The 27,460-nt window shown below is 48.2% G+C and overlaps 2 protein-coding genes across 2 annotated transcripts in view; one reads left to right on the top strand and one right to left on the bottom strand.

Annotated features, from left to right (window-relative positions):
• srbd1 (S1 RNA binding domain 1) overlaps nucleotides 1-1,562 on the bottom strand; it is a 28,271-nt gene extending 26,709 nt beyond the window's left edge. Inside the window, exon 1 of the mRNA XM_047029455.1 lies at nucleotides 1,373-1,562. Coding sequence (XP_046885411.1) covers nucleotides 1,373-1,562 — 190 coding nt within the window. The remainder of the gene's footprint in view (nucleotides 1-1,372) is intronic.
• A 20,850-nt stretch (nucleotides 1,563-22,412) lies between these two features.
• LOC124473779 (pro-neuregulin-3, membrane-bound isoform) overlaps nucleotides 22,413-27,460 on the top strand; it is a 67,676-nt gene continuing 62,628 nt past the window's right edge. The window contains exons 1-2 of the mRNA XM_047029454.1: nucleotides 22,413-22,473; nucleotides 22,732-22,861. Coding sequence (XP_046885410.1) covers nucleotides 22,413-22,473; nucleotides 22,732-22,861 — 191 coding nt within the window. The remainder of the gene's footprint in view (nucleotides 22,474-22,731; nucleotides 22,862-27,460) is intronic.

Here is a 27,460-nt window from a genome sequence, read left to right as displayed (position 1 = left end):
TGTGTGAGTGAATTATAAGCACAAGATGATTTGTCTTTTTAGTGGGGAGATAGTTTGCCAGGGGCCTCGGTGTTTCAGTTGCTTCACGGCTCGGTGTCACATGCCATTAATAAAGCAGGCAAGGAGTCAGCTTCTTTTGAATGAAAGCGCACCAGGTCTTTACTTTTGTTTCACAAAACAAAAGGTCAGACGCCACACGACCGTTAACATGAAACAAGAATAAGACTCCACAGCAAAGTCAGAAACATCTCGGCTTATATAGCCGTCCTAATTAGTCCCAACACAAAACAGGTGCGTATTAGAATCCCGGTGACGCAGATGGGCGAACCGGCGCCGTGGGCACCATGACAGCACTCTTTCTTTCCTCTATCAAACCCCCTTAACCTCCCTCTTGGTCTATTCTCACACTATTTACCCCCACAGTGACAGGTAGCCTGTTTGCTTGTCTGTCTGTCTGGCTGTCTGGCTGGCTCAGTCATCTAGCAGTCCATTTGTTTGGAGCTAGATCAGACAAATGTTCAACTCCACATGATGAGATTAAGCCAAACATAAGTGAGCCATGATCATTCATCCCCCATATTGGCCTGCACTCTTTAAACGCGCATACAACATTCTAGCAGTGCATTAGTGCTGATCCATCATTCTGAATGGGCCCCAATGCTAGAATAAAGCATGCTAATGATGCCTTGTCCACCCTCGGTCGTTTCGCATGACCGTGTTGGTGGAAGCGACCACGCTAAGGTTGCCCAGATAATGATGATGAATGCGATGGGGTAATTTCCATCGATTCAGTGTGTTGTGTCTGTTGGTCTGCAATAAAACCCATCTGCCCAGCCATGCATGGTCTGCTCCCCCCCCCCCCACCCAACAAACACCTCCCCCTTGGAGACTGTAAATCTCTCTCTCTTCCCCCCCCCCCCCCCCTCGCCCGCGTCTCTCTCCCTCTCTAACAGCCCAGAGCTAACACGTTGAGTGCCCCGCGTCTGTTGGTTTGGAGGCTTGGTTGTCATTGATACGCATCACAGTGACCATTACGCGTCTACCCGCCCAGCCGTGTAATGGTTCCATGGTCTTCGGTCTCTCCACAGGGGACCCAGGTCAAGCTAATACCTTCACGCTACCACGCTGACATACCTGTTTTGATGTGTTCATATTCATCTCATGTTCACAGTTGAGATTTAAACACATGCCTCTTGGTTTGGCTCTTAGTCAGAGGAAGTCAGACCTTCCGACTGGAATTGACACAGTCTTGGTTTGTTTAAAGGCTGTTCTATACGGGTACACTTGGATGGTCCTTTCATTATTGATGTTTCGAGTATACAAATTCGCTATGAACATTTTTGAATGGAAATGGTGGCGCTGTCCATGGTACTGAAACATGCTGCTATCCTGATGCTGCTGTCCATGGTACTGAAACGCATTGTTCCTTTGGTCGTGCCGTCCATGGTGCTGAAACTTGTGGCTATCATGCTGCTGCTGTCCATGGTGCTGGAACATGCTGCTATCACGTTGCTGTTGTCCATGGTGCTGGAACATGCTGCTATCCTGATACTGCTGTCCATGGTGCTGAAACATGTTGCCGTACTTGTGATAATTTCGTAGGTACTGAAACTGAAGTTCAAGTTCAAGTATTGTATTGTCAGATGCACAGAACAACACAGGGTCAGACTGGGCACTGGAATTCTAAGGACAAGACAACGCAAGTACACAGAACATATATTACATCTATGATAAGCACAAATATAGTAAACCTCCTAATATACAATAATATACCATATTCAATACCGTATACTAAACCTCTAAATACACATAATACACATAGTAACCTATACTAACCTTATAAACCTATACTAACCTAAGACAAGTGAAGTACAATAGTGCAATATTACTGATAGTGCAACCAGTAGCATACATGACCTATACTAACCTTATAAACCTATGCTAACTTGAGTACTGCATCACAGTGTTCTCTATAACAGGTCCTCTATTGACAGTATTATTCTTCAGTTCTGAATGGCAGTACAAATAATTGGCTTGTTACATAACAATGTAATTTTACACCCTCAAGTGCCCTTTGATGTTGAGCCGCTGCCTGGACAGTACAGCGTGGATGAATTTAGCAGTGAAACAGTAATTCAGGCATCTAACCATAGGCTTAGCAGACATCAAATAGAATGGGAATAATGTGTATGAATTAGAGTTGGGAAGAAACAGATCACATAACACTGTGTGTGTGTGTACGTGTATGTGTACGTGTATGTGTGTGTGTGTGTGAGGTGTGTGTTGGTATGTCTGTAGTCCTGTACATTAAGACATTAGAGCTCCAGGGAGGATACTTTTTAGGGGAATTCTACAACAGCATTAACTACAATCTCCCAGTGTATGTAATTAGACACACACACATAAACACACACCCTCAAACAACTAGATCACAATAATGAGGATGATGATCTAGTAAATAATTAGCTGACGCCTGCTGTAGCTCATGATGTTCCATTCGTCCGCTCTGTGTTAGAAAAGCCTGCAACTGATGAAACACAGAGGTCAGACAGGAGAAGTAAAAGTCAATTCGGCAAGTCCGTAAAATCAAGAAAGTTAATCAAGTCATCTGGGATCCGCGTGTGTGTGTGTGTGTTTATTTGCTCGTATCTGGCTCAGAGTGCCTCAGATATATTGCTTTGGTCTGTCAGCTCTGGTCAGACTATAGCCAAGGTCTGGAGATGTTCTATTACCTGCTATTTGGACTGTGTGCCCGCGTGTAATGGACTCTGAATCTATTTTTCTTCTCCATTTTCTCTCTGAGACTCTCACACACACAAGTCTCTCTCTCTGACGCTAAAGCACTTTCAACCTCACGCACATGCACACACACACATGCACACGCACATGCACACACACACATGCACACGTTCATGCACACACACACACATGCACACATTCATGCACACACACATTTCTTGACAGCCACAAGGCTGTGTTTTGCATCATAAAGTCGTGGATTGAAGGCTAGCGTCAAAAGCTTTGCAGCCAGAACGGAAGCATAAGTAAAATACGTTCTCAAGAGGATAAAACTTTCAAAAAGACGGCAGAGGAGGCACGCATTCAGAAAGCAGCAGGGACAGAACCCGCTATTAACTGAACAGGCCTGAGATCACAGGATCACTGCTGGACTGAGAGGCCTGAGACAATCTCCGACCAGTCGATGGTTACGTCAAACTGGCTTCATATCCAATAATAACAGCTGGTCGCCTTCATCCAAGCCACCCATTGATTTCTCCATAGCCGAATAGCCAGCTAAGCCTTTTAAAACCTCAGGTGTAATTGTTGTGTTTAGAAGGACCAGTCATCGATTATCCCCTCTGCACAGCAGATAGCCAAAGAAAAAGAAAAGCAGAGCCGAGAATTAATACGACCTCAGCCCTTACCCTAGACCCACATGCCTAATGGCTGTCATATCTCCATGATACAAGGAACCACTCTGTGCCTTTGTACCAAGAGACGTGTGGACAATGAACCAGATGTCTCATCTCTGTGAAATCCTTGGACTCTCTCTTTCTTTCTCTCACACCCTCTGACAGATAGATTCCAACAGATTGAAGGGGTTAGTAATGGGGGGGTAGACCATCCCTCAATTAACCAGGTAGCCATGTGATTAACCATGAACCTGGTGTAGCAATCTGGTGTTAAATCTGGTGTTATCCCTGAAAACCTGAACGCGCACACACACACCCACACACACACACACACACATGAACACACACAGAGCAAAAGGGATTAACTCTCCTTTGAGGGTTGACAAACTATCTTACCTACCTGCACAATGAAAAGGAGCATGGAGTGCTAATGAGAATAAACAAGTAGCTGTAACCCTGGACAGGGAGGTGGAGAGGGGAGGAGAGAGAGAGAGAGGAGGGGAGAGAGCTAAGGTTAGGAGAGAGATGGGGGAGAGAGAGGGGAGGGGAGAGAGCTACGGTTAGGAGAGAAATGGGGGAGAGAGAGGGGAGTGGAGGTGTGAAGGAGTCAAGATCTGAAAGTAGGATGGGAAATAGCATTTGTGAAGCACAAACATGTTTTGATTAGAGGAAGAGGGGTTGATTATCAGAGAGAGAGGGAAAACACAGGCAATACCATGTTTTATTCAAGTATGAGTATTGATTATTGCTACACACTGACTTATTTCAGGGATTTCCACCTTCTCAGAATACCAACCAATTAGGATGTACATTAAGGTAACAACACAAACCTTCCAGAGCACAATACTCTTAAAGATTTCTTATAGATATTTCCTGGCTACTCGGTGTATTGGTGTTCCAGTGGACGATGAAGGTGATGCTGAGTTTGACTGACATTCCGGAGGCATCTGAACATTCCTGACAGAGTCTCTCGAGCTCTCTGATTGGTCTACACTGTCCCTTCTGTTGTTATCGCTTCTCTTCTCATCTGCCTACTGTGAAATTGGACATGATAGCTTACAGGCTCTGCAGTTCTAACAAGCAAAATGAAATGGCAGAGCGCCGAAGAAAGGAAGGGAGAAAGAGAGAGAAAGCGCGCGAGAGAGAGATATAGAAAGAGAGATAAATAAGAATCAGAAATCAGAATCAGAAAATGATTTATTCGCCATGAAAGTTTGCATAGACAAGGAATTTGCTTTGGCAGGAAGGTGCATACAATAAACATATAGGAATCTTAAATTCAAATTTTAATTTGTGTCTAACTATACTAAGGATACATAAACTAGCAATACAATTTAAATAAAATATACAATTAAATATAAGTTGCCAAATAAAATATAAGTTGCCAAATAAAATATAAGTTGCCAAATAAAATATAAGTTGCCAGTATGAGGTCTCGATGCAATAACACAAAGCAGAAAACTCGAACGAGGGGCAGGATTTCATTTGACTAAGCCTCGATACGAAGACTGAGGAAAACGACTGATTACGGTTTTAGACTCAGACTGCCCCTTCCGAAAGGTCAGAGATGTAACCCCTTATCAGCACAAAGAGGAAAGAAGGACATAAGAGAGAACGCTGTAGGATAGAACGAGAGGAGGGCGACAGACGCTCAATAATATACAAGAAACAGAGAGAGATGGAGGGAGGCCGGGAAAGTGACCATCGACTCAGTCCCATCTAACAGGTGCTGCTGTGAATCACACTGACAATACCCGTGTCCTTAACAAAACTCTGCCTCAAAACAGTCAGCTACAGGATAGTAACTTTACTGTGTTCCCCCCAGCTCCACCAACACACACCCAACACAGAGTGCTGCCAGCATCCGCACAAGCCCCATCTGCCAACTCCTTTATCCTCTCTGTCTCTCCCAGTCTCCCTGCCAAGGGCAGAGCTCAATAATACATAGCTCTGGGCCCCTTCGACCGGCAGTGACCCACGGTTTCTCTGAGGCCAGGTTGCGGTATGGTGATCTCCGCCATTTTGTTACCGAACATACACAGTGCACAGTGGATGTGTGAGGACTCAAGGCATCTATTATGCACACGCTCTAATTACGCAAGACATGGGGCCAGGAGAGCGGCTTCAGGAACACATTTGGAGACTTCTCCCTGCTCCCCCCCCTCCCTGCTCCTGCTGGAGGAGGAGGGGTATGAAGCAAAGAGCTCTGCACCATTTCTTCAAAGTTGGCGATGAAAAACGGTTTGCTGTGAGCGATCTAGTGGACTAGGCCGTCGGCTGCCAAGATAAACATAAATAGGGTGTAGCAGTAGATGATGTGGTTGGCAGATAGACATCACATACACATGTGAAAAGACCGCTATTGTCGATGCTCCCACAGAGGGTGACCGTGCTCATGGTGTCGTTTGGGGGGAGATTACATTCATAAAGCTTCACCAGTCGGATGTTTTCGGGCTACACAGTCGGGCGTGTCTTTCCTTAAAGTGCCCTGAACAAGCAGGACTGAAAGAACTTTAACAAACTATTGTACATTTACTGACTGAGCGTAACCATCTCCCGGGGAGGGTCTCCGGGGGCATGAGCTGATTCCGTGAGTCGTTCTACAATGTTAGATGGTGTCATTTGGCAACGACACCATCTTGAGGGTTCTTATTCGGAACACGGCGGAGGACTGTTCTCTAATAACAACGGCGTGTCGTTTCTCCGGCTGCTACGTCCGCCTGATTCGCTAGCCTCATTTTGCTTTCCCAAACTGCATTTGGGAGTCGAACCGAGTTGGAAGTCAGGATGTGTCTGACGTCTGCGGACGTCTGGGTGAAATGGGCCGTGGAACCTCACAGATGGCTGCAACACGGAGAACCGGCGCGCCGTTCCTTCACCGTCCTCCTGTCTGCTCTCCCACCTGCCCTCCTCTCCTCCTGTCTGCTCTCCCACCTGCCCTCCTCTCCTCCTCTCCTCCTCTCCCACCTGCCCTCCTCTCCTCCTCTCCCACCTGCCCTCCTCTCCTCCTCTCCTCCTCTACTCCTCTCCCACCTGCCCTCCTCTCCTCCTCTCCTCCTCTCCCACCTGCCCTCCTCTCCTCCTCTCCTCCTTTCTCACCTGCCCTCCTCTCCTCCTCTCCCACCTGCCCTCCTCTCCTCCTCTCCTCTTCTCCACCTCTCCCACCTGCCCTCCTCTCCTCCTCTCCTTATCTCCTCCTCTCCCACCTGCCCCCTTCTCCTCCTCTCCTCCTCGCAGAGTCTGCCCCCTCATTGCTTCCCGTTGATTTCTTCCCAGATCGTTAGTGAGAGTTTCAATTAAAATCTTTTGGGGTATTTTTTCTTATTTATTTCCATTTCAGCTTTGTTGATGAGCGGGGTTGTGGGTTCACACTGTATTGCACATAAACTAAATGGCACTCAATTGACAGCACTCCAAACAGCTCCTCTGACAAATGTACTGTAGCCTGAAAGCCATTATTTCTCTTTAAATGTTTTACACACAAACTCGTATCTTTAAATTTCAAAAGGACAAAGTGAATTGTTAATTTTCTTCCTGGAGGATGTTCTTGCTAACTCTATGCACTGCAGTTGTCCTAATCTACCCACGATCTAGTGGAACAGGGTTAGCCTTCATCCCTGCTAAGTACACACAGTGGTGAGAGAATCTGAGGAGGTACACTGCATACATACTGATGGAACAGTCCACCCATACCGGCTTCTTGACTTCTTAACTTCCCAGCATGGTGCAATGAAAGATCTGGGAGTATGACCTGCCATCACGTATTCTATTGCTCTGGTCTACTGTGTAGCGCAAACAGATGTATATATATATATATATATATATATCTTATTATGTGAGGGACAGCAATAAGACGGGGAGGGGCAGAAGGGGAATACATTGTGGAGAGAGAGACAGAGAGACAGAGAGAGAGAGAGAGAGAGAGAGAGAGAGAGAGAGAGAGAGACAGAGAAACAGAGAGACAGAGAGACAGAGCCACAGAGAGACGGAAAGTTCTACAAAAGATGGAGAGCTAGTGTGGAGGGGCGGGCCCGGGAGTGAAGGTAAGAAGCAGGCTAAGATGGATGGGCAGAGCAGCAGAGAGGGGCAGGGTAGAGAACATGGGGGAGCAGAGTGAAGAGAGAGAAGGGCGCGGAGAGATGAAAGAGGAGGCTGTCTTCCGTGCCCCTGAAGCTGCGGTCCAATGCACAGGATACAGGGGCTGTTTTTCCTGATTTGGCTGGGGAGACACTGACATTTGGGTCTAATAGAGCAGTCAGGAAGTCCCGGGCATCCGGCTGCTGTCGTCCACTTGCCTGTTACACACACACACATACACACATACACACACATACACCCACACTTGCTGAGCTGGCAAGCCAGTGAGAATTGAGTAACTGAAGGATAGCGTTGTCCTCTGACCCCCCACTCGGAGCCCTGGAGGCCATGTGGTAGGAGAAATGGGCTGGAGATGGTGGGGTGGGGGCAGGAGGAGGGGGTGAGGGGTCACAAAGAGCCAAAGAGAAGGGCTTGGGGGAATCCTGATTGAGATATTGGGGGATCAATGACAAGGCTTCCCTGATAGCATCGATGGGATGTGGGACGCCTAGGAAGTGTATCAACAACAACCGCAGAGCCCAAACAGAACACCAAAAATCTTAAATTACTGTAAAGTGTTGCCAAGATATGCTTCAAAGCACGCCCATGCACCGCTGAATGTGTCAACCTTCGCCCATATCCGAGCTGATGCTCAACGCTAACCGTCAGTCAAACTGTCTCAAAGACAAAATCTGTATTTCTATATGACGCCTTAACAAGTGATGTGGATGAGCCTGTCTCTATTTCCCTACCTCCCCCCTCTTCATCCCAAGTCTGTCTCTGCCTCTCTCCCTCCCTCTTCTCTCTCACTGACTCTCTCATTCTGTCTACCTTTTCCATGGCACACTGTCCGCTGTTTGACCTTTGTGTTTTCCTGCACTGGTTATGTTTGTGTATTTGACAGGCTGTTGCCAAGTGTGTGAATCTATATTCGCTTACTGAGTGAGACACACACAGACACACACACACACAACTTCTCAAATGGAAAACCTCATAATAAACTTTCTTATCCATTTTGTTTAAGATAAAGTTCAGCAAGGGCATTCAAGCAAGTGTTTGGAAGCAAGTGGAGGTAATTTTGCATAGATCGATTGTGAAAGAAAAAGAAATAGCTCCGCTGGCCGAATTCAATGAAAGGCTGAAAAGACAACAGGAGTTGAGGAAGAGAGCGGAATTGAAAAGACACAATCACACAAATTAGGCAAGGGAGATATATACTGATAATGATCAAGATAATGTGTTTGTGAGTGGGGAAAAAAGGAGCCAGACAGGCAGGCAGATAGACAAACAGATAGACAGGCAGACAGGCAAACAGACAGACAGACAGACAGGCAGACAGGCAAACAGACAGACAGGCAAACAGACAGACAGGCAGACAGGCAGGCAGATAGACAGGCAAACAGATAGACAGGCAAACAGATAGACAGGCAGACAGGCAAACAGACAGGCAGACAGACAGACAGGCAGGCAGGAAGGGAGGGAGGGAGGGAGGGAGGGAGGGAGGGAGGGAGGGAGGGAGGGAGGGAGGGAGGGAGGGAGGGAGGGAGGGAGGGAGGGAGGGAGGGAGCAGGCAGGCAGGCAGGCAGGCAGGCAGGCAGGCAGGCAGGCAGGCAGACATGGGAACAAAGAGAGAAAGCTTATTTCAGAAGTAAATCGGACACAGCTGAACTAAATGGATGTGTGCAGTGTGCCAGACAGACCGTAATCATCCCATTTGAAATGAGTGAGATAAGATGATATAAATAGGTTCTGTGGCTGGGTCACTGTGGGTCCGTTTGGGCCTGAGGTATTTAAAGAGGTCCCGTATCTCTGCTGACCTCTACTCCTGGTGGCGTTAGTGCCAGCACCACCCGGGGTGACACCCACCCACTGTGGGGCTGGGGGGTGACCTGGCAGGCCAGGTGTGGCATGAAGCAGCCAGCTCTGTAGCTCCACTTGGGTACCAGAGGAGGCTAGCTCCACAATGGACTCAATAGAGGCTGGGTTGATATGGGCCTACCTTCAGTGAGCAGATAGCACTACTGTCTTACTCTTGGTTTCCTGTACTTACTGTATATCAGAGAAGTGTTCTCTGGGTTTGACATGCTGTGTTTTCTTTTTTTATTTGTTTACTCAGAAGCTTTTAGGAAAATGGGACAAAGAATAAATGTTTCCAGTATATGGTTGGTTGGTTTGCTCAGTCACTGTAGAGAAGAAGGATTTATTTAAAGAACTCAGCGGTTAGACTCTGGTGCATGCCTCAATCAAACTGTGAGCAAATCTAGTATGAACACCACAGGTACCGCACTTACCACAAAAATCTGTCTCTCACACACACACACACACACACATCTGTAGGAGCAAGGTGTGATCACGTGTTTGTTTCATGTGGAGAGTTTATCCTAGCTGAGCTCACAACCCAGGGCACCTGCCGAGCCAGTAAATATATAATTGATGGTTAAATTCAAAATCTTCATTCAGAGGAGCATAGCAATGAATAGCAGGACAATTAAGTCTAGAACTTTCCCTGGTGAATTAGGTGGGACTTTCTCCCTCACAGTGTGTGTTGAGAGAACTAACTCAAACTAAATAACAAACAAACGCTTATCTAGCTTTTGACAATGCAAAGATTCTCCAGCGGCGAACACAGAAACGGCTCGATTCAACACAGTCTCAGAAGCTCTCTCTCCGTGCCGTGGACAGATCTCACTCGGCCTCGAAAACGAGATGGATGCATTATGCATGTTTCTGTCTAGGATCAGAGCTTTACATTCAGGGCTGTGTTTCTCTGTGTAGCTGCCGGGCTAAACTAGGCTAGGCTAGGCAAGGCAAGGTAAGGCTAGGCTACGCTAGGCCAGAGGCAGGCTCAAAAAGCTGCTGATACCAGCCAATTTTTGGTGCACACTACCACATTTACATCACCCAACCTTGTGACAACATCCTCTCCTGGATGGGGTGATTAACATCCTGGCAGAGCTACGGCACCTCCCCCTCCTGCAGATTCACGCTGCGGTGTTTACGGACAGACCACCAAACATGCTTATTAAGTGAGGGTGGGAATGCTGGAACCCCCCAGTCTCCCAGTAAGATGGGTTGGGGGTGAGAAGAGCGTGTGTGTGTGTGTGTGGGGGGGGGGGGGGGGGGGGGGGGGGGGGGTAGGCAGAATCACCTGCCTCAGAACAGCTGAGCCAGCTAGGTAGCTGAAGATGCGAGCGCGTGCTGATCCCTAGGAGAACACACCCCCCCCAGCACCAGCCAGATTGAAATAAGATTTACTAACAAGGCTCATACCATCAGGGCAAAGCTGAATGTTTAGAAGGCAAATAATGTACTAGACCGTGCTGAACATTACAGTGGTTTGTGCCGGCTGCAGGGGTGGTGGTAGACATAATGGAGTGATATGTTCTGCTCTGAGTGGTATGTTCTGCTCTGAGTGGTTCAGATTCAAAAGCTCACTGACAACAAATCACAACATCCACAGCGGTCAGATTCATTGCAATTATACTAATGTACTAAATGGATTATAAAGTGATGCACAGACTGCTGGGCTGAGAGATAGATGGATGGATGGATAGATTGATTGATAGATAGATAGATTGATGGATAGATGGATGGGCTTACTCAGTAACTGTCTGTGTGATCGGGTGACTGACTGACACCCAGCACAGTAACAGCCGCCTAAGAGCTTGCATTGATCTCGACCACAGACACAGTTGCACATCCAGCCTGTCAGATAGGCTGGATGTGCGGTCCAGGACAGCCCAGGACAGATACTGTGAGAAAGCTTAGTCTTGTTGGGTATTTGTCTTCCTGCTGGAGGATCCATTGACTCCCTCTCCCGCTGTCTGGGAAGTGTGGTGACCTCACATCCACCCACGCCTTTATCTGCTGGCTTCTGCAAGAACGCCATGTTTCCCTTCGTTACGTGTCAGATATGGATGAATGCTTCTCTCTTTCTATTCCTAATCTCCCCCTCCCTCCCTCCCTCCCTCCCTCCCTCCCTCCCTCCCTCCCTCCCTCCCTCCTTCCCTCCCTCCCTCCCTCCCCCTCCCTCCCTCCCTCCCTCCCTCCCTCCCTCCCTCCCTCCCTCCCTCCCTAGCTGTGTCTTTCCCTGTCATACCAGTCCAAAGTGTGTGGTGTTTGTCAGCTGTGGGATAAAAGAGGTGTCAAGCCCAAGTCCAGCGGTCCCCAGGAACAGCTATTACTGTAACTATTTCTGATCCACCTGGACAGTAAGTGCGGCTCTCAGTACAGGATGGTCCTGGCAGAACTCTGCAACAACCAGGACACGCTACCAAACACTTCCACTCGAGGCTAGTGTTTACTTCCTGCCATCCATTTCCTTGTGATGGCTGACAGTGAACTGAGCTACCTCTATTGGCAGACAAAGCCTGGTTATGGTGGAAATGATCTTCTCTCTGAAAGAAGGAGTCTGTGGAGACAAGTGTGGTGTGTGTCTGCGTTTGTGCTTTGATGCGAGATGATTCAGAGAGGACATGACCATAACAGATATGATAGCAGAGCAATGTTCCTCCTCTCTCTTTTTTATTCTATCTCTCTCTGTCTCCCTCTCTCATGCCTCACTTTCTCTTCTTATTCCATCTTTCCCCCCTCCCCCTTGTCCCTCTCCCCTCTCTTTCTGTCACTCTATACCATACACACACACACACACACACATCATGCACTTTTTTCACAGATAAGCAGTAATGCCCAGACACGAGGCTTGGATGGATCTTAGATTCTTGCAACACTGGGAGAATAAGAGTAGAGGTTGTTGAGAAAGTTAAGACTGCAAGCTCTTCTCAGTAATGTGTGCTTGCTAAATAAGGGTGTGTGTGTGGTGTGTGTGTGTTTGTGTGTGTGTGTGCGTGCGTGTGTGGGGGGGTATATATGTGTGTGTATGACTTGGCAGCTCTGGACAACAAGGAACCTGAGATGAGCTTTTATGATTCATGGGAGACTAGATGGTGGGAAATGTTCCACCGGTGGTTATTTGAGAAGTGTGTGTGTGTGTGTGTGTGTGTGTGTGTGTGTGCAGCATGTACCTATAGTCACCATCTCCCAGGTGATGCTTCACTGTTCAGTCATGCAGGAAAGACACCAAACTAAATCCAGGTGCTCTTCACCTGAACAGTCTTCACTCTGTTTGGTCTAGCTCTGTCTTACTTCTCCGCAGGCCGTTCCCTCATCCATCCCTAATCTGAACTGCCGTGCACGTCAACCCAACACACATGCACACATACACAACCCACCCCTCGGCAAGCAATCACCACTTTCGGCAAACATCACGTTTATTTGAAATCATGAATACTGGATGAGCAGTGAAGAGAGGGAGGGTGGGAGGAAGAGAAAGAGGTAGAGAGGAGAAGGAGCTTGGGAGAACTCTACCCAGAGATCTGGCACGCTTAGGGGCATGATAGGTGATTATATGTATTCCTAAACAACACTTGAAGGACAAAAAACATCCCCTATCTCTCGCCACGGAACAGAATAAATACAAATAATGGATTGATGTTTGTGTTTACTTTCCTTCTCACCGCAATTCCACCAGCGATTTCCTACTTTGGCAGGACAGTTTGCTCTGAAATTACCTGGTGAGAAGTCCGGGATAGTCTGGCTTCCTGCATTTCATGCAAACACAGCACTCTTGTGTTTATTCCTAGAACATTCTCATTGCAGCCTTTTCCTATTTCCCCAGCATCATAAATCCTGCTGTTTGAATCGTTTGCGTTCTATAGGTGTATGTTTTGACTATATTTAAATGATCCTACATGTGCAGTATAACATAAATGCAATCTGCGAACACCGCCAGTAACAATTCAAACATGTGCTGGATGGATTTTCTTAGATTTTTGGGGGAGTGGAGTTTCATTGTGACAGCTGCCAAGCCGAAAGGAGGGTGAAGCTCAATGGTTACAGCATTTGACTGAAGATCAAGAGTTTGCAGGTTAAATTCCCCCCTGTGCTGCATGTGTGTCTCTGTTAGGTCCGTCCTCGTCTTAGCGGCCTGGCACTCGTGTCAAGCCTGCAGTCTGAAAGATTTCCTCTGCGTACACCAGTCTCATTACATGTATTCAATATGTCCCCAGTTCCCCTTCATCACTTTAAATGCTTGACACATTAACCTTTTATTGGCACAGCTTTTAGCCTGGGGGGGCTGGCCAAGTTGAGAACCACAAAATGAAGGAAATGGAGAGAAAGAGGGAGAAAGAGATGTTTCGGAGAGAGAGGGAGGGAGTGATCAACACAAAAAACAGGATTTGATTTGAGTACATGGTTGCAGGTGCCTTTTTGAATGCACACAGCGCCATTATCTATTTCGAATGTTCATTTGATAAAGGTGCACAGCTACCTGCTGTTCTGTGCTGGGATTTCTGTGCCCATTAATCACTGTTGTCATAAAGAATGGGTAGCAGAAGGTTGACTGACAGACAAGGACAGCAACAAAGATGTCAAGGTGAAGACACAGGGAGAGGTGATCACATGACCATTAAGTGAATCCATGACTCACAGATAGCGTGTCACTATGATGGATTTGTCCGCCCCCTCGCCACCTGAGTCTGCGTGAAAAAGCGAGGGAGCAGGATGGGGAGGAGGGGGGGAGGAGAGAGAGAGTCAGAGAGAAAGAGAGAGAGAGGGAGAGGGAGAGAGAGAGATGTCCTCGGTTCATTTCATCCCAAGCTGAGCTAGACGGGCAGGCGGACAGTGAACACAATGAGTTGACCGACAGAGAGAGCGTGTTTGAGAAAGAGGGAGGGAGGTCGAGGGGAGAGAGAGGAAGCAGAGAGAGAAAGAGAAAGGGGAGGAGGTGGGAGAAAGGGGGGAGGGACAAGGCCCTGCCTGTCCAGGAGGACACTCCAGCAGCCATGGAAGCAGGGTTGCTGTTTGCGTGCTGCTGGGTGTTGACGTTTGAGCGAGGCAGAAGTGCTTGTGTGTGTGAATGTGTCTGTGTGTGTGTCTGTTTGTGTATCTGTCTGTGTGTCTGTGTCTATTTGTGTGTGTATGTGTGTGTGTATGTGTGTGTGTGTGTGTGTGTGTGTGTGTGTGTGTGTGTGTGTGTGTGTGTGTGTGTGTGTGTGTGTGTGTATTTGCCCACACATATCAGTGCATTACAGTCCCTCAGTTTTGCTCATGATACACCTTTACAACACAGGGGGCGCCAGAATCAAGTCTTTCCAAAGCTGCCTGATTCTCGCAGAAGAACAGTAACATGCTAACAACATGGACATCAGAGACCACCCAAGGCTCGCAACTATGTTTTTTCCTCACTGTTTCAGTCCTGTCCTAGAGTGCAAAATGAACCGTCCCAAACTAAACCTGACCCCAAAATGTACATTTGTATTTTCGAGCCCTGCCCTAAACACAGTTACAACGACATGTGGAAACAGACGTGAAAACAAAGCCCTTGAAGACCGGCACTTAATTCAGCATTCTTATGCGTCATGTCACATTCCTTCCATGGGTCCATGTGGCCCTACAAGCCAGCATGTTTGGATACACAGGGCAAACCGTCCGGCAGTCCCCATGGGTCTGGCTTTAGCAAAGGCTCTCAGTGTACGCAGTTAGCCAAGTTCAGTCATGCTGGCCCTGATCAAAAACACAGTGAACCTTCTAGAGAGCGCTACACAGGCTAGATAACTCCCAAGGTTACTGTTGCCCTCTCTTTCTTTGAAAGTACCAGTAACTGCACTGGAATGCTGCAGTCAACACTGTTTGAGGAACGGCGTGTGTACAGTTTGCAGTGACTTTTGAAGCAGTTAAGTGAGCTTGTGTAATGCTCCTTGTCCTTTAGTTTCTTATGAAGTGATCTTGGTTCTTCACAACTGTTTTGTTGTTGAAACGGGGTTGTTGGTTCCTTGGAGATGGCATGGGCCTGTGCGTGTGTGTGTGCGTGTGTGTCCGTGCGTGTGTGTGTCTGTGCGTGTCTGTGTGTGTGTCTCTGTGCTTTTCCTGTCTCAGATTTATAATTCTCTGTCATTGCTAAGCTGGAGCCCTGCTGTGAGAGACAGGCTGAGAGGAAGGGAGAGATCAAGGGAAGAGATCCAGAAACCCCCCCTCTCCCTCCCCTCCTTTCCCCTCCTCCCTCCCCAGTCCTCCACCCCCCCCCCCCCCCTCCCGTACCCCCAATCCCCTCTCCTCCACCATCCCCCTCACCCATCCTCCCTGCGAGGACAGATTCCAAATATGCTTCGTAGGCGTCTGGCTTATTACAATACTCTGTGTGGCTGTGTGACTGAGGATGGTAATTGGAGTTTGCTGTCTTTTCTGGGGCCTGTAGGCCACGGATTTGTATGCTTGGTTGGAGACTGGTGTCAATGCATCTCCAGTCCCACAAGAACTAGATTCCTTCATTTCCTTGTTTTTGTTTTCTCATACATGATTCTGAACTCAACATGTTGGAAATAATAGATTCAGAGCCCCAAAGCCAAACTGATGCCCTAAATATGATGGTGCTGGGTGTTTAGCTCTGTGCAAACAAACTCGACTAACGCACATCAGGGCTCTGCGTTACACACAAGTCCCTCCCACCCTCTCTCTCCTTGCTCTCTCTCTTGCTCTCTCTCTCCCAACCTCTCATTGTCTCCCTCTCTCCCTCTCTCTACCCCTCTCTCTCTCTCTCTCTCTCTTTTCCAACACAATGTCTACCCGCGGTAACTCTGCCGGCCAGAGTTACTGCTCACTTGTTCCATCCAATCAGAGGTGAGCATCCCAGCCTCCCCCCTCCTGTGGCCCAATCAGTATTCAGGTCAGTGAGAGCCCGTGTGCCACTCGCAGACAGTGTGTCAGGAAGGTTAATGCCTATTAAAGCTGCCGCCCAGTCATCACCTCCCCACTGTGTCCTCCTCTCATCAGGAGGCCGCTCTCCCTCAGCCCTCCCCGAGACCCCACACACACACACACACACGCGCGCACACACACACGCGCGCACACGTGCACACAAGTATGCACACACACACACATGCACACGCACACACACACCCCAGATTGTCTAACGGACGTTTGACAATATAATGGGGTTACTGATCTGTCTTCATTTTGATAGACGTATCTAGATGATGATTGGGCTAACAGTAACATTACAAGTCTTTCTCTCTCTCTCTTTCTCTCTCTCTGTCTCTCTCTCTGTCTCTCTCTCTCTTTCTCTCTCTCTGTCTCTCTCTCTGTCTCTCTCTCTCTTTCTCTCTCTCTGTCTCTCTCTCTGTGTCTCTTCCTTCCTTTCCTCCTATCTGTGGATGGCATGATTAGGAGCCCAGAGCCATTGATGCTGCGGAGTGAAGACAATTGAGCCTGTCCCAAAAGTAATAACTTCCTCTTGAGCCTAATTAAGAAACTCACACTCTGTTTCGGGGGAGAGGGGGCGGCTGGAGAAAACTGGCAAATCGATTTTGAAATTCTGATGGTTGTTTGAGTGTGTGTGGGGTGGATGTGTGTGTGTGTGTGTGGGGGGGGGGGGGGGGGTTGGGGGGTGACAGAAAGGGTGAGATTGAAGAGAGAGAGAGAGAGAGAAATGGGGGCAGAAGAAGAATGGGGGGGAGGGTGCCACAGACAGTTCAAACAGTGGCCTGTTACACTCATACAAACTGGTCAAACATGAAAGTTATTCCCACAGAAGCAGGCATACTGTAGGCTTTCAGACTCCAGTCAGCTTCCACACTCACCTTGAAATCTGCCCCTGTGAGTTTAGGCTGAATCCTTTCTGTCTGCGTCGCTGGCTTTCATTGGGAAGCTTTGAATGTAAAATGGTAGATTTCATTGATTATATAAGTGCATTGACATTGATGTGGAAGTAGACTAGACTATTCTATACATGACGTTTTAAAAGCACATGCACGGACACATCTTAACGCTTTTCATCGATTTCCCTTTACGTCATCAAAAACCTATTCTCACGGAACAATAACCCTCCTATTTCTCACTCTGTCTCCATCTCCTTTCCACCCCTCTTCCGCTAGCTCTCTTTTTCCTTCTTCATATCGGCACTCTCCTTCACCTCCTTCTCCTTGGCCTCCCTCTCTTCCTCTGCACCCCCTTCCTTTCTCCATCCTTTCACCGTGGTCTCCGTCGACCAGACTCGACGCGGCTTGTGAGAGAAGTGTTTGGCTCTGACGCGTCGCTGGACTGGTCGCCCTGCGTTCCAGAGAGCACCAGAGGACCAGACTGGAGAAGCCGTGTGATAACATCCAGAGTTGAACTCTCACCCCGGCCCCGATCCACGGAGCGCCGGTGTGTGACAGAGAGGCTGGATAGCAGAACTCACGCCTGGCATAGTGATAGTGGCATTAGCAGACAGGCTGGCCGACCAAAACTGGGAGTCAGATGGCTGAGCGTTGAGGGAGTCGGGCTAGTAATCAGAAGGTTGCAGGATCGATTCCCCGCTGTGCCAAATGACGTTGTGTCCTTGGGCATGGCACTTCACCCTACTTGCCTTGGGGGGAATGTCCCTGTACTTACTATAAGTCGCTCTGGATAAACGCGTCTGCTAAATGACTAAATGTAAATGTAAACACTGGCCTATGTGTGCGCTTGATGTGTGGTACTGAACAGCACAGAGGGAGAGGGTGTGTGGGGCTCTGGACCGGCCGTGAGGTGCAGCAGACGCTAAGAGGTGTGTGCTGTAAATGCAAGAAAGCTCCGAGGCACTCTTTTAAAACAAGTCGAATGACTTGATTGTCGCAGCATGGTCGTGTTGAATCTTAAAACAAACTGGCGTGTTTTTGGCATCAAGCCTTCGTCAGGGAGGCAACTAGATCTCAAGGAACAATAACCCCCTTATTTCTGGTCCTTTTCCACTGGAATCCCACCAATGGGAAACTTCCACTTGGACCTGGTGTTTTAGTCTAGAGACATACATGAACAGTACACACACTCCGAGCTGAGAGATGTGTGCTGAGTGGCAGTCTACAGAGAGGGTTTGTCAGCTCATTATCACTCGCTAATGGTACCATTCTGATGCTAACATATTTTTGCAAACTGTATTTGTGTGGGTAGTTCATCAGAACGAATGGTGTACACAATACATACAGTGAACTACATATAGGGGGCTTAATGTATCTCCTGTCTAAGTATGATTTATTCTGCGTTGCTGTGCTGCTGAAAGAAGATATGCCTGTTCACACATATCCTCATCATGTTCGTACACAAGCCTCTGCAATGCAGTAAACCAGGGTTTTGCATGACTGCTTTGGTTTGTAAACACACACAAACACACACCCACACACTCCCACATGTATGCACAAACACACACAAACACAAACCCACTCAAACATAGCCTTTGGGCAATCTAAACCCAGGGTACCCTTGGTCAGCACGGTGCCATATTTCCCCAAATCCTGTTCTCTTTCTCTTTCCCCCTCTCTCTTTCTCGTCTTTCATCGACCAGCTTTACCAGGCAGCCGAGCTAACATTGATCTGAATATAGAGTGCTCAGGAAGTGTGCAGGTTGAAAAGGAGAGAGACAGAGAGAGAGACAGAGACAGAGACAGAGACAGAGAGATTGCAGACTTCCAGCATGTTCTCTGAAATACAGGAGCTCCCAGTTCATGAGCGCCGGCTCCTGTAGAAGAGCAGCTTTCAGCAGGATGGGTGGAAGGTTGGAGCAGGTTGGGTGGAAGGTTGGAGCAGGATGGGTGGAAGGTTGGAGCAGGATGGGTGGAAGGTTGGAGCAGGATGGGTGGAAGGTTGGAGCAGGATGGGTGGAAGGTTGGAGCAGGTCGGGTGGAAGGTTGGAGCAGGATGGGTGGAAGGTTGGAGCAGGTCGGGTGGAAGGTTGGAGCAGGATGGGTGGAAGGTTGGAGCAGGTCGGGTGGAAGGTTGGAGCAGGATGGGTGGAAGGTTGGAGCAGGATGGGTGGAAGGTTGGAGCAGGTCGGGTGGAAGGTTGGAGCAGGTTGCGTGGAAGGTTGGAGCAGGTCGGGTGGAAGGTTGGAGCAGGATGGGTGGAAGGTTGGAGCAGGTTGCGTGGAAGGTTGGAGCAGGATAGGTGGAAGGTTGGAGCAGGATGGGTGGAAGGTTGGAGCAGGATGGGTGGAAGGTTGGAGCAGGATGGGTGGAAGGTTGGAGCAGGTTGCGTGGAAGGTTGGAGCAGGATGGGTGGAAGGTTGGAGCAGGATGGGTGGAAGGTTGGAGCAGGATGGGTGGAAGGTTGGAGCAGGATGGGTGGAAGGTTGGAGCAGGATGGGTGGAAGGTTGGAGCAGGATGGGTGGAAGGTTGGAGCAGGTTGCGTGGAAGGTTGGCTGGTGTCTTTACAGGAGCGTGTGGAGCAGTCATGCCATGGATAGACCCTGCCTCCACTGCATGCACGAACAGCTCTCTGTTGCCTTTGGATTCTACATTCAGAAAGGACAGGAAAGTGATTACTGAAGTAGAGAGATAGGCTTTAAGGAGGTACTTCAATGTTTTTAGCAGACCTCCCTGTTGTGCCTGTGTGTGTGTCTTTGTGTGTGTGTCTTTGTGTGTGTGTGTGCGCACGTGTGTGCCCATGTTTTTTCAGATTTTCTCTTCTGAAGAAAAACAATTGTCTGTCTTTGATTCCTGAAAACAAATTCCTGCTTTTAGCGTTTAATTTGTCCATCTGTGGCACTTCCTCAGACACACAGACACACACGAGATGTGATGGGAGCAGCTGAATGGGGAACAGTGGAAGAGAATGGCTGTAGGGTTGACACACACACACACATACACACGGACACACACATAAACATTCACACACATGCTTACAGCTACCCACTGTGACCTGCCCATTGTCCCCAAGGAGATTGCAGTTGTATTGTTGCCTCTCAGGACACAGCAGAGGGCCACTTCCTGCTTGGGAGGGGAGGTGACATGCCCTTCCTTTAGAAGCAGGAAATTGCCAGTGACCCCTGTCGGGGTGACTGCAGGGTTGTTGTGGTGTATGTGGGCTACATGGGGACAGAGGAACAGAACACAGGATGGAGGGCTGAAAAGTGGCTTGAGGGAGAGATGACCATGTCACAGCGCAGCGGTCTAAGCCAGCAACAACAAAGAATAAGACAAAAAGAAAGAAGAAAACAAGTCCATTAAAAGTTATTGGGAAAGCCAATTATTCGTTTTTACACTCGAAGCTCTTTTTTTAGACTATCTAGCTAATGGCACCATGCGAGGTATAAAAAGGATTGTGTTGTCTAAGGTGCACAGGGCCAAGGAGAACCGAGGGGCAGAACCGTTGGAACAGGGAACACAAGATCTGTGTGTGTTCCTACCCTGCACAACCAAGGACCCTCACTCTAACTACAACAACAGCTATGTAGAAAGTACCCACACAAAAGTGCATCCTCTCTAATGATGCAAGTTTACAAATGGGCCAGAGAGGGTAATTACTGTAAATACTTTTCACTGAGAAAGCCTTTCTGAAAGACGGAGAACTTTGTTTAACGTACTGTGTGTGAGTAATTTCCGCTACAGTCCTTGCAACGTGTTGTCTCGCTAATGCATTCTGACGCCTGGATGGACCTTTGATGTCTGGCGTACTTGTAGATACCACACTGACCACCACTCCCCGTTACAAACACTAAGTGTAACAACACAGGAAACCCTCTGTCACTTTAGATTTCTTCTCGTTCTCCCTGTCCTCATCCTGTGTCGTGCTGGATGTCGCTCGTGGTGCGATCGATGGTCGACGACCTTCACTTCATCCGTCAGCCTGCAAGGCACTCTGGGGGAGCGGCACTACAGACGGACGCCATTACCGGCGTGCCCGCGGGAACTTCATCCCTTAACCTCCTCTAACACCACCTCGCACAACACCAGCACACTCAGAGAGAGAGAGAAGTGGAGACCGAGGGAGGGAGAGACATAGAAAGGGGGAGAAAGAGAAGGAAAGGCAAAGAGAAAGAGACTGAGATTTGTGGAGAGAAATGAAGAAAAACATAAAAAGAGATGTAGAGAGAGATGTAGAGAGAGAGACAGAGAGGGAGAGAGAGAGAGAAAGATAGCGATATAAAGCGAGTTGGTCCGTGGAGAGGTGGCCCAGAAAGTAAAGGTCTGGTTCTCACCTGAGGAGACACAACGTTCTTAATAGTCTCTAACAGCTTCCAGCCTCTGTGTAAACAGCCCAGTGTCACAGAGGAGGAGTGCAGCCACCGTCGTGTGTGCAGAGAATCCCTCCTGAGATGGGTTGCGTGCTGTCCTTGTACTGTAATACCGAGTTAAACACACACACACACACACACACTCTTATATGCGGCTCACCTCGATTTTCCTCAGTGGTTTCCACAACACACACGCCCCTCCTCGCACACACATCCTGCGGTTCTCATATGCTCATATATCATAGTTTGGATGACCTCAGGCATCTGGCCTGATTATCGCTGTTTTTAACTTCATCACCTGCCCCTTGAGCCTAATCAACGCAGCATCAGCTCCACATCTTCAAGTCGACTGTTCCCCCTCATGTTACCTGGTCTCGCCTCTTAATGCTCAAAGCACAGTTGCTGGCATTACGATAGGATAATCATTAGTTAGCATAAGTGAAGTGCACATTCTGGGGGTTTTATCTGGGTGGCAAGCAATCTGAAAAATATATCAGATCCTTGGGTTCTGACTGCAAATGCTCAACTTCGGACGTGAACTCTCATTGCTCAGTATGCGTCATCACAGGAGTGCGTCACTAAACCAGGCTACATCTGCAAAGTTGACTTCCTCCCCCACAGACCTTAGGAGGCAAAGCTAGTCCTGGAGATATTAATCACCCTCAGAGAGACAGGGGAGTCAAGTTACCCAAACTGTTGTGTACCTCTCTGACGATATTAATCACAGCCAGACAGATTATTACCCATCCCTCATTCATCTTCCAGTCGGTGACGTAGCACCGGCTAAACAAACACAGAGGCGCCAGTATTAGCCTCAACACAGCATACGACAGCTCATTCTCGTTCGCCCATAATGGAACCTTGAGGAGAGAGTAATAGCCTGTTGGGAGATGACATGCCGTTCCACAGGCAGCACCAGGAGCACCAGGGTGTGGCTGTGGAGCCAGAGGTGGAATGTCAGGCTGGTTTTCATGGGGGAAAATGTTTAGGAGTTGTTATATGTGCGTGACTGATCATGGATGCACTGTGATTTGTTGACATGTACTTTCTAGGCAAGGTGATGTCGATGACGGTTTTGAAACACGGTCGTGGGCGTAGCTGATGTGTTTGGTGCAAATCATTGATCCCGTTTCCTTGTGCTGCTTCCTTTTTCTCGTGCTCTAATTAAAGTCTCCTTTCCCCCTCCCCCCCCTCCCCCTCCCCCTCCCCTGCAGCGGCTCCCACCATCCCCCCTCTGCGCTCGGAGCACTTCAAGCCGTGCCACGAGAGGGACCTGGCATACTGCCTGAACGACGGAGAATGCTTCGTCATCGAGACTCTGAGCGGCCCTCACAAGCACTGCAGGTAAGCTCCGATCCATGGCCTATCCTCACGGCCGAGCCAGCCGCCACATCCCGCACCGCAAGGCACACGAGCTGTCCAGGAACGGCCGGGCCTGCCAGCACACACGGCTGTGCCTCCTGAAATAAACGGGGTGAAGATTACCTCAACGGTCTTTTTGGCCTTGAGACTGATTTCTCAAGACTTGAGAAGATTTGTTTTACAGGCCTCCAGGAGAGCTGTAGCTTAAAGGCCTTCCTGTGGTGCCATGCAGGTTCACCTGCCTCGACAGCTAGGGTCCTTCTCTGCTCCAATTCCTAGTGACAGCCCGCTGTAGCTACGTGTCTGAGCTACCCAGGTGATGGTGATCAGTCCCAACATCTCCATATAGTCGGGGCTTGAAACCAGAATCTTCCGGGCCTTCCGGTAGTTGTACTGCACAGCTATACCCGAGCTGCAGCACTGTGCTGCAGAGCCTAACTCAGCAACCTGGGGCAGATGATGGATGTAAAATAGCAGGCTTCTCCCGAGATACCCACCCTCGTGTTACCCAAGGAGCACATCAATGAATAAGTAAATAATCGGAACGGATGAGCCAAAAAAAAACAGGGTCCGATCGTCCCCGTTTGAACAGAGGTAATTGAGGGAGTTGTGTTCGTCGTCCTACTTATTAGACTGCAGCTCGGAGGCGCTTAGCCCTCTCAAAACGCTGGGCTCCTCCTAATTAAGTCCCAGAACAAACTCCTTCCAAAATATAACCGGAGGACTTCCACACTGCCCCGCTTTTCAAAGCGCCTGTTATGTTGCCGCTGAGCTCTCCAGAGAGGCCCCGGGTCACAGTGGACCCCGACGCTCCGTGGCTTCAGCTCAGAGCCAACCGGTTCTGGAAAAACCCTGTCGCACGCAGGACTGGCGACTGGTTTTTCCCGTGCAGAATTCAGCACAGACGCACAAAACACGGAAGTCAGTGTGGGAGAACGTGCCACACGTGAAGGCACTGAGTCCGCACTGACACGTCAGGGTTTCACCCTTACCGGGTTGCCATGGCTCCTCCAGGGAAGCTACAGAACACAGGAGACGCTCTTTAGAGGGATAAAGAGAGGAAGAACAGGTGTGGGAGGATGGCTGGGTTGGCTGGGTGGGAGTGTGTGTGTGTGTGTTGGGAGGAAAGGGGGGGGGCTTCTCCTTTCCTCTTCCTGTTGCTATGCCAACGCTTTCTGCAAGTACTGGATGGGAGTGTGTGAAGGCTGCATGAGGTTTGGCGAGCGGGCTGTTTTGGCCTTGAACATACTGACTGGCTGTTAGAGAGAGCGAGGACATGAAAATAGGTGTAAAATACTTGTCTCCTTCCTCAGCTTTGTGTTGATTGAGGACAGTTTCATGCATTGGGGGTTTGACGTTTTTCTCAAAACGACTTTGCGGATTGTTCTCTCTCTCTGGCATGTATGTAGTTCTACATTACTGGGATACAGTATTAGTATATCTATACCTAGATGTAGTGTGCCTCAATCAAGACTCATACTGATTCAGTACTTCCTGCTATGAGCCTGGGGGCATTTACTATTGGCTGGGTGGTTGATCTCTGACATAATAATGATCATGTATTTCTTAATGATCATGTATTTCTTAAGTCATTTTCATCCAAAGCAATGTACGATCCAGGCCAGGTTTGAACCTGCAAACTTTTGATCTGCTCTCACATGCTCTAACCACTGAGCTTGACCCACCCCAAATGATTGATAGTCCACATTCTTGCAATGACTACTTTGTAGCAGGTAGATAAATGTGTTGTTGTTGAGGTAAACCTCGCTTTTAGAGGAACTGAATCTGCGATGGAGAAGAAAAAAGTGATCAAAATAGTTTTCTATCGACCTTTTTAAAAACTGAATTTGTTCTCATCAACAATGAATGATAAATTTCACAAGAAAGCCCTAAGATCGATAGGAATCTAATTCAATTTTGTGTTTACACAAAATGTAGACAGATCAACTTTGCCAAAGTATGATAAATTCTTTCATTAACTGGGATTAATTGATACCGTTGTTGGGTGTAGCGTCTGTCCCTCCGAATGTCACGACGTGAGGTGGGGTTGGACCCAAATGCAGGGGAGTACCGAGGCATAGCGAGGAACACAGGTTTAATTCTCAAAACAGGAAACAGACAGGGTACACGCAGTGACAAAGGGTAATGCTAAGACAAAGACTGGACACAAAGCAGGAACCTAAATACACAGAAACAAACAAGACACAGGTGAACACAATGAAACTAACGACAACTGAACGAGACAGGTGACGACAATGACAGGGAAACACTAGGGCAGGGCAAAACCAAAAACAATAGGGGGGCACGGCTGTGGCCGTGACACCGAATGCATCATGAACATCTGCAGATGAACCTTCATCTAATGATTTTCCTCTGGAATCATAACTCCTGCATCAGCCTGCTGTCCGTCCCAGACCATAAAAAGAGCAGAAAATGTCTCCCAGTCCGCCGTTTATGACTGTTACCATACAACGCTTGTGTTTATCCAACCAGAGGGGATGTTCTCAGAGTGAGTCATGAACGACAGTCCTCTCCAGATACAAACACGGAGATCACAAGGCTTTAGGCAACGTAGCAGCCTATCACATCAACTGGGTTCATCGAACCACTAAATGAGTTGGCTTGCTGAGAAAAAGTTGTCTCTGTAAAGAGCACGGGCATGTTGGCCCAGGGACATGGCGCTATGACCATGTTTGAATCTTTGCTCAACGTTTGATTTTTTGGGATCTGAAAGTAATCATGTTTCCGAATGAAAATACATATTGTTGATTCAAATGTATTTATACAAACTTTTAACCTGCACCATGTTTGGACTGCCCTCTCTACCTCTTAATCCTTTTTTCAATCTTTCTACCTTCGGTGTTTTATGGAGTAAGATGTACTGTGTGCTTGAAAACCACAACACACATGCACACAGCCTAGTCATAGAGCCACGACTGGAGAGCACAGTCATGTTTATTTAGACAATCTTTAGGGGGCTGGAGCAATTTGATTTCTGTGTTTTCCGCTGAAAGGGCCGGCTTCTAGATAGTAACAAGCAGACGCTAAGCCTCGCCCCTGCCGAGGTGGAAAAGCAACACAAAGGCAATCCCATGTGTCGCTCTGCAGCAGTGCAGGTTGGAAAGAGGAACTGATATCCAGGCAAAGCCCCTGCCATTGTTACTAAGGCTGGAGGCTTGGAAGCTGACACACACACACAGACATGCACACACACACACAGACATGCACACACACACACAGACATGCACACACACACGCAGACACACACACACACACACACAACCCTGTCCCCAGTGTGGGCCCTTGTGGAGAGGGGCTGGTCTTACCTGAATACATGAAACAGCTGCAGTGTGCTTTATTCGCGCTGCAGGATCATGGAAAATATACATGGATGTACGACACCGAGTTTTTCTCTATACAAGTAGACAACAGAAGGATGTTAAGTGTATGTTGTGATGGCATCTGGGTCAGCCGTTTGCCCTCTTTCAACCCTGGTATTGGAGTGTTCAGGGAGACTGAGACCAAACAGGAATACTTAACTGTTACTTAAGGACTCTCCCCTTTCCCCAAAATAAACTGTGTTGTATGTTGCCACCCTGCACTCACTGTTGCTATAGACACCAAAACAAATTAGATTCCCATTTTCCTTCCTGCCTCCTCATCCCCTGGCCCATTTCCATGTGGATTTCCCCTCGGACGGCCCAAGATTTCCCCCATCGCAGCTTACCTCAAGTATATGTCAGCTTCACGGAGAAGTGTATTAGGTGTATTGTTTTGGACATGCGGGGATTACCTGTAGTCAACCTTGACATGAGAATCCCAGGGGATAGTCGAGTGTTTGTGATGTTGGCGAGATTGAACGCATTGCACATGTATGTGGAGGTGGTTGTTTCAACACGTGTGCAGATAAAATATATTAATGGATTAAATAGCAATTTGAGCCCATGTTCTTACACGTATTCTCCAAAAACCCATTTTAAAAGAATCTACCCTCTCTATGTTTTTATCTCAGCTCTCTCTCTGTCTCGATCGCTCTCTATCTGAGTGTGAAATTGATTGCGTATCAGTGGGGGTGTGCCCAAGCTCTCATGGAAAGTAATGAAGACTGTGGATGCATACGCAGGCTGTAGAGGTGACAAAGAAAGTTGGACAGATGTGAGTGTAAATAGAGCAGCCAGACAGTGAAGGTGCTGTAGATGACTTCTTCCTCCCAGTGTATGAGCACAAGAACCAACAAACAGCCCTTCTGTCATGCCCCCACCCCTATTTAGATAGAGAGCTATCTGTATACCGTACAGTTTATAACTGTTTTGATACAGTCCAATACACTCAACGTGTGTGTGGATGGGTGTGTGTGTGTTGGTGTTTGTATTTGTGTGTGCCGTATTTGGGCTTGGCTACGCAGAGCTTAGAGGCTAACAGAGATACACCCAGTAACTAGTGTTGGTACGATGGGAGAAAGGGATCATACACACCTCTCCCACACACACACACACACACACACAGACCCCCTCCCCACATGTCCAGTCCACCCGGGGTAATGATTTGACCTGATTAGCTGAGATTAGGATCCGTGTGTGG

This window comes from Hypomesus transpacificus, chromosome 11, assembly GCF_021917145.1.
Source record: "Hypomesus transpacificus isolate Combined female chromosome 11, fHypTra1, whole genome shotgun sequence".
In the NCBI taxonomy this organism is placed as follows: domain Eukaryota; kingdom Metazoa; phylum Chordata; class Actinopteri; order Osmeriformes; family Osmeridae; genus Hypomesus; species Hypomesus transpacificus.
Note: the sequence above shows the minus strand (reverse complement) of the source record. Positions and strands in the feature narration are given on the sequence as shown.